This window comes from Manis pentadactyla, chromosome 9 (assembly GCF_030020395.1).
Source record: "Manis pentadactyla isolate mManPen7 chromosome 9, mManPen7.hap1, whole genome shotgun sequence".
Lineage (NCBI taxonomy): Eukaryota > Metazoa > Chordata > Mammalia > Pholidota > Manidae > Manis > Manis pentadactyla.
This window is the reverse complement of record NC_080027.1, coordinates 105,481,667-105,489,391: the sequence shown is the minus strand read 5'-3', so window position 1 is coordinate 105,489,391 and position 7,725 is coordinate 105,481,667. Positions and strand designations below refer to the sequence as shown.

At 44.1% G+C, this 7,725-nt stretch overlaps 1 protein-coding gene across 2 annotated transcripts in view; it reads right to left on the bottom strand.

Moving 5' to 3' along the window:
* Positions 1-3,602: 3,602 nt before the first annotated feature.
* PAPPA2 (pappalysin 2) overlaps positions 3,603-7,725 on the bottom strand; it is a 264,631-nt gene continuing 260,508 nt past the window's right edge. For both annotated transcript variants that reach the window (XM_057507904.1, XM_036916746.2), the window contains one exon: positions 3,603-6,804. In XM_057507904.1, coding sequence (XP_057363887.1) covers positions 6,730-6,804 — 75 coding nt within the window. In that variant the 3' untranslated portion in view covers positions 3,603-6,729. The remainder of the gene's footprint in view (positions 6,805-7,725) is intronic.

The window sequence follows — 7,725 nt, the reverse complement described above, 5'->3', positions numbered from 1 at the left end:
TTCAGTTTCATTTAGCCCACTTTCTGGTGTTTGTGGGATTTTTGTTTGTACAGAATTCTTTTGCTGTTTCATATTTCTAAATATTACTATGGAATAATAACTTTGTGTAGGTGGCACCCTCTAGTGTCCAGAAGCTCTATTCTCTGGAGCTGCCCAGCACCTGGAGCAATGGCATGGTTCATAGGTGCACAGCATGCATGCCTGCAGAGAAGAAGGTTGTCTTTCCTGCTTCCCGGCTGCAGTGTCTGCCCCCACTGCCAGGTCCAGTGGGCTGAGCATTCAGGGAGGAACCTCTGCATTATGCCCTTGTAGCTGCTGTAGGCAGAGCCACCCTACCCTGGCCTGGTGCAATGGCGGGGGCAGCAGGTGTGCGGACCAGTTCCTGCTGACAGGAAGGAGCAGCAGGCCTTGGCACTGCATTGCCAGGCAGGGAAATGGAGTGTCTGAAGCTCCTGAAAGTTCCCAACCTGCTGGGCTGAATGTGCCGGGATGATTTTGTCCACCTGTCCTTTCTCCTGAGCAGCAAGCTCTGTGTATTCCTTGCCCCATTAGCAACCCTCTCGCTGTTGGGAAGTCTTTCAAAGTGCCCGCCTTTCTTTCATCCCAGAGTGGCCCCATTGTGGATGCCTGTTCTCTGCAAGTGGCTGGAATCTCAGTCTCTTCGAGTATTCTGCCTGTCTTTGCTTTCCAACCCCACATCTCCAGAGCACCATGTGATGTGGGTTCATGCTCCTGGATCAGATCTCTGGGGGATGGGGAGGCGGTATTTAGCAGACATGGGCTTCTGTTCCCTCCCCACTCTGTTTCTCTTCCTTCCACCTGTGAGCTGGGATCGGGGGAGGGCTTGGGTCCTGCCAGATTGCAGCTTTGCTACTTTACCCTTTTCTGTGAGGTCTCCTCTTTTCTCGAGATGTAGGCAGTCTGTTGCAGTCTTTGGGTTGCTCTTTCAGGATTAGGTGTATTTGTGTATTTTTGTGTTATATGTGGTTTTGGAAGGAGGTTCCTGCCTCACTTCTCATGCCACCATCTTTTTCACCCTCAGCCCTATATAACCATTTTTAAACAGGCAACTTCTTTCAGATAGCAGCTAATGGAGAGGAAAGGCAAAATGATGCAACATGATTGGTAGTCATTAAAATCAACACTCTCCCTTTATTATTATAATTTTCTGCATTTGAATAAATGACTTTTATGTGGACAAACATGAAAAAAGAAAGCTTGCCTATATTAAATTATCGTTAGAAGAAAATTTGATTCAAAAAGCATTAGCTGTTTGTAGTTACTTTGGACTTTTAGTGCTTTGAAATGTTTTTGTTATACTGATTTGGAATGTTAACTAGATTTGACTTGCAGATTCTTTTAAGAATGTATTCTGTCATTGTCACACCAATTCTTACTAACACTTGGCAGTGTAACCTGAAGATCTAGTGGCAAGATCAAGGAAGAATAAGGGGAGGGGCTTGTCAGCTAGGAGCTGAATGTAAGCAGCAGTTACCACACACTTCATAGTGCATTGACCACCAGTCTAAATTCTGATTGGAAAACTGGAAAATAGACATTCAAGCCCAGGTAGGCTCAGACTATGGCAGACTTAAAAATAACTATTCTCTAAAATAGTCTTATATTTTTCCAGAGTCCAACACTTGGTACATGCAGTAGGTTTGATGGGTGTGAACCATTATGAAATATATGATTCTCACCACAACCCTCTTTGGAGCAAACCACAGGGCAACCTGGAATGTTAGGGGTCCAGCATCAGTAGTCTTCCTGTGGTGACATAAAAGGATATGACCCAAAGCGAGCTCCAGAGATGCCCTGGAGTTATTTATAAATGGTGAACCTTTCTCTCCATCCTGAGCCCCTCATCTAGTTTGCCTGAATCTAAGTAGTGAGTCTCCCAGCTGATGTGTGACTCATCATGTCATTTACATTTGTCAGTCAATGGAAACCAGAGCCCCAATGTCTCTCTCTCCAGGACTCTCCCTGGGGAAACTATTAGGGAGAAGGCAGCTTTGCCAGCTATGTCAGAGCAGCTGGTCTAACTGGCATGAGCTGGGGTGTCTGCTTATACTCAGGGCCTGGCATGAAGAGAGGGCCCTGGAGAGGTGCTCAAGGTTTGCTCAGTGTTCCTACAATTGGCTACTAAGAAAGCCGCAAGTAAACCAGTGAACACGTTGAAACACAAACAGGTGAAAAGACATGGAACTTTCCCATTTTAATTGGGTCTGGGTTCACCCTTAGCCCATTGGGCTCAACATCATGTAGGGCAAAGCTCATCACATTTAGGGGCAGAAAACTTGGACTCCTATCTCAACCTGATCTGAATTACATAAACTTCAAATTTTCAATACTGTCTCCGACACTATATTTCTTCATCTGTAAAATGGAAACCAACCCATGGGTTCTTGCTTTGCCCAACCCATGGGCAGCAGAAGGCACTTTGTAGACAACAAAGAAAACATCAGGTAATATTCTTTTTACTCTCAAATGTTTGTTTCTAGTCACAGACCTCTTTCCCAAGTTCCAAGCTCACGTGTCCAATTGTCGAGTCCATAGGTTTTACCAAATGGCTCACAGGTGTAGTGTGATAACCACTCAGTCCTCTGGGCAGCCAGGTGGTGCCTGGCATGGCCAGAGATATTGACTAGCTGCACCCAGCAGCAGAAGCCGCCTACAGTGTGCTAAACACTACTTTATATGAAAGTTCCAACTAATTATCTACCTGGCCCTCAAACTGATTTTATCAAGGAGTACTAGATGTTCTTTCTTCAAAAGCTGGTTCCTCCTGGCATCCCTTTTCTGTCAGTGATGATATGGGTATGTAAGCTTAATGCACAGGCACCATCTTACACATTTCTCTTCACCTCTCCCCTTCCCCATTAAACATCCTCTTAACCACCATTGTTCTTTTCCTTTTTGCATCTTGACATCTCATAGAACCAGACTTCAACCTAAGACCACTTATGGGACCTCAAAGAACTTTCTTCACTAGCTTGATGCTTGGTGTCCTATTAAATGAGAATATGGAAGTGGTAGGTCAGTTGTGAGGATTAACTAAGATGGTGTTTGCCAAATGCATGGCACATGCTGAGTTCTACCTTCTAGCTAATCTGGATGCCTCAGTGATGTCTAATACTTCCTAACCTTTTCCCAATCCTACATTTACATTTTCAACTCTGTTCTCCCCTTTGTCTGACTCTCCTCTCCCTCCTTCCCCTACCTGCCTGTCTAGCTCATATGCCTCCTTCACAGACCATCCTTCACATGCTACTTGGCTTTGGCATTCAGGAGTTAGGACTACTTTCTTTGAACTGTAAATGATGCTTGCACTTTTTTTCTACAACCCATGAGGCTTTTCTTTGCAACTACTTTTTATTGCAATTACTGTGCACAATTTTTTCTGCTTATTTCTTCTCATGTACTTCCATGTTTATCTTCCTTACACATACCATTTAATTAATAAAAAGTTTTTAATTAACTGAAAGGAATGACCAATCAAGCAATTAATCAACGACCATGCCTGGACCTGTCAGAAGCCAATGCAAAGTGATTTGGAAGTGATGGAACAATTTAAACAAATGAGACACCAAAGACACTTCACATTTTGTGTGCTGATTTTTTAATGAACATCTTATAACCTTACAAAATAACTGGCTGTAGCTGTTTTACGTTACAATACAGTAGATCAACTCCTTTCACTGTGTTCCTAAGCAAGCCATCCCCTTGGGGCGCTGACTGACGCACTCAATAGTGATCTCACATGATAGAGGGGGGTGAGTGCCAAGCCTATGCCTCGTAACGGATGGAATGGAAGGAGAGAATCAAGAACAGCTTTCTGCTTTCACGTACAACTTCGCCTACTGTCCATGTTCCTCGATCTGTTCTCGTACCTCTTTGGTTGGGGGCTGTCACACTAATCAGATTCAGCTCACCCCGGGCAATTTGAGCACCAGCGCCCCTAGTTACTAGGAAAACAGGAAACAGAGAAGTTATTTTGAACAGACAGACAGAGGGGCCTTTAGGAGAGGCCCTCTGTAACCCCATGTGTAGGTAAGAGCAGCAAAATGCACGTAGAATGAGGGTGAGTTGGTTCCACTGGGGATCCGTGACCATGGTGTCTCAGGCCTTCAGCTTTAATAGTGATCTAGGAGCTTAAGACATTAGGCTCCAGGGGCAAGGGCTGGAAAACCTGCAATCTGGGAATGCTCGGAGCTGACTGCCGCTTGGCAGCCTTCAGCCTGAGGGGCTTTCTACCTGCCACAGGAACTGGTCCCCTTGCCTTCCCAGGGCAGTGGTGGATTACACATGTTGCCAATGGAGAATACAATATTTTTAAATGAAGTTTGGAAAGAGAAATGTTCTGTTACTCCCGTGGAGGAGGTCCCACTGGCCTGAACCACAGCCTGCACATGCTTAACGTGGGGAGCTGTGGTCTTCCTGAGCTGGACGATGCCCAGGATAACTATTCCATTGCCTCAGCCTCAGAAAGTGCAGGAATGCCCTACACAGAACTGACATGCTTCCAAGAATTTGGACACTCTCCCCACAAAATAATTTACAATTTTCTTCAAAAAATGGACAATCTGAATGGTTTCACTATCCCTTCCATATTGAGACCTATCAGAATCCCAGGTAGACATACTCATTCATTTCTTGGGGCCACTCCATGTGAATCCAGACAATGCACAGTATGGCTAGGAATAGAGAGGACAAGTGTTTTGTGGATGAGCAAATTCTCTTTCCTTTCCCCAATGACTTTGCCACCCTCATTTCATATCCCCACAGATTAGCATGTCTGTATCCCCTTCTTTTCATTCTATTCCAGAATATTGTTCTTTCCTACATGAAGTCTGTTTCACAATAATGGTGGGTAGTACTTCCTCTTCCTATTTGCAGAGCCATTGTCTCTGTGTTGATGGGAAGAGTAGAAAACTTGTGGTCAGGGCCAAAGAACACATGACCCAGAGAGACCAAGGCTGCACTCTAACGCCTGCCTGTTTTTTGTTTCCAATGGAGAAGAAGCTTTGAGGTAGGCCAGCCTCCCAGCCCTTCCTGAGATGATCAACCAGGGTGTTGAGCAAGAAATTAGCCACTTTCTCTCTTTCCTCAAGGCCCAATTTTTTAACCAACAAACAGCTGTCATAGACCACGTGCAAAAAGAGCAAGCCTGGGATGTAACGACAGGCAGGTTAATGTGGTCATTTCACACACAGTCCATTTATTGAACAAGAAAGGAAGACAACAAGATGTACTCTAAATTGTTGAAATTCTTCTCTCTCCCCACAGAGTGTCACCCTTGCTCCATGTGTTTCCATAGCTCGCACAAATGGAAATCTCTGGGTCACAGATTTTATACATGACACTCAAATAGAATTTGCTATAGATTCTGCATTGATTCGAAGATGATCCCCTCTGGCCGGCTTGGAACAAGGCTGTCTCCTTGACTCCCTTCATCCTCATCCTTTTGCCCTGGGCTCTGATCGAGCCCTGACCTCTCCCAGCTCTACGTTCTCCCTTGGTCCCTCCATCCCTGCATGTTCTTCCATCTCCTCCCACCTTTCCCCTATGCCATTTTCCTTAACATTTTCCCCCCAGAAAAATCAACAGTTGGTCACATGTCTGTGAATGATGGCCAGGCTATAGAGCTCAGAATGAGTGAGACCACACAGGCCAAGTATGAGGCATGTGTGAGTTCCTACAATCCTGATGATCCGAGAAAGGGCCCTCATACAAACTTGTTGACAGGCTGGTGAGAGCCACACTTGGAAAGGCATATATGGAGGTATGGAAAATCCTGGGTCTCACCAACTCAGCTAAGAGTTCTGACAATTGAAAATGAGTGAATGTATTTTATATATATTTTTGGATGGATACTCAAGAGCCATAGTCTAGAACTCCTGGACCCATCACCAATGGTTCCTTCCACCCAACTTTCCATGCTCCTCATCTCCTTTGCCTGGGTCCAGCTCCCGGCTCATAAAAACACGATTAGCTGACATGTTAGCATCAAGAACTCCATTTAATCTCTCTCTCCTCCGCTTCCCTCCCAACCTGCCGATCCCCATCATTAGAAAGATGGCAGAGCCTATATTTCTGTCCTCAAACTCTCAGCATTCATTTTGGATGTGAACTTCACAGCAGCATGTGTGGAACAATGTATAATTTTTAGCTTAGTAGACAGCAAAAAATATAATATATATAATATATTTATATAATTATGTTTAAATACTTATAAAGAATTAATAACTAACCTCATTATTACGAAGGGAGACTACACAAAAGAGAGGGAAAGAGCCAGTTTGGAGTAGGCGAGCCCTGAAAAATGGCAATCCATTAAAAATGGGTATTAACAAAGTGTCCCTGGCAGCTTCTGCTCTAATATTTTGGTATTGGTTTACAAGTCGGGTGGGGCTGAACGATTGGCAGGATGAAGAGTGGGGAGGCAAGAGTTGAGAATGGGGTTGGACAGGATATAAATGGGGTGAGGGTCCTGGTACAGCTGTCAGATTTCTCCTTCCACTTTTCGTCAACTGCCTCTGAAGAAACTTTTGCCTATGATTCTTCCCTATTTGGGCTGCTTGATGCAATAGTTGGCACCTACAAGATTCTTTGTATTCTTCTTCCTTCCTTCATTATAGGACCTTCCTTCTTCATTCACCTTCTGCTTTTGTGGAGGCTTTTCTTTCTTACTGCCTCCATGGCAGTGGAAGGAGGGGCTTGAACCCACAGTTACTGATTTTCTTCAGCCTTGGGGTCTAGACAGGTGCATTCATCCAGGTCACAGTCAGCAGCAAATGGAATGACCTAGGGGGGAAATAAAAAAGAAGTTGAAATAAACCATTTTTGTGCCAAGGTTCCTATTTTTCAACCAGCTTTTGCTTTTCTCATTTGGTCCCAGAGGAAGTGGGGAATTAAATGTTAATATGGCAGAATTGAAATTAACACTCAGTTCTTTTACTTAAACACCATGTCTCCTTAGACATGGTAATCCTTCCTTGTTTCACTTTCTTTATATATCAAGTGGGAGGACCACAGTAACCACCACAGAGGGTGTTCTGTGGTTTAAATAAGAGAATGGATATAAAACACATTTCCTGGCACCTATAACACCTGTACTACTGCTTCTGATAGTATCACTAATTTCTAAATCTACTGCTAGTAATGTTTCTGTTGCTATTATCATCTTCACAAAATCCCTGTAAAGTAGGTAAGATGAATGTTAGCATTTTCTTCTTACAGGGAAGGCCAGGAGAGATTGGGTGACTTAACTCACGGTCATGACACTGTCTGGGAAACCAAGGATCTAAACCTACCTCTATCATTCCTACTTCTTGGTGTTGGAGCCATAGGAGTATCTTGACATTTTCATAAGCAGGAGGATTTTGGCTTTCTTGAACCCAGGATATACTTTGGTGAAACAGTGTATCCCTCTACTCATTGTCTGTGGCTAGATTGCCTTCCTGCTATGTAATTACCCCTCCTCCATGTCACAATGGTCCCGTAAAAGTTGTTCTTTTCCTGCTCACACTGCTAGCAATGGATGAACATACTTTTTGAGTGTTCATAATCAGCTTCAGAGAGAACTGGACATTTGGGAGACATGATGTAAAAGTGGCAAAGATTCTACCCTTTGGGTATGGACAATCAAGTAAGATAAACATATGTAGGTAGATCATTTAATCGTCCAGGTACACTGAAGGGATGGGCTTGGTGGTTGAGCAAGTG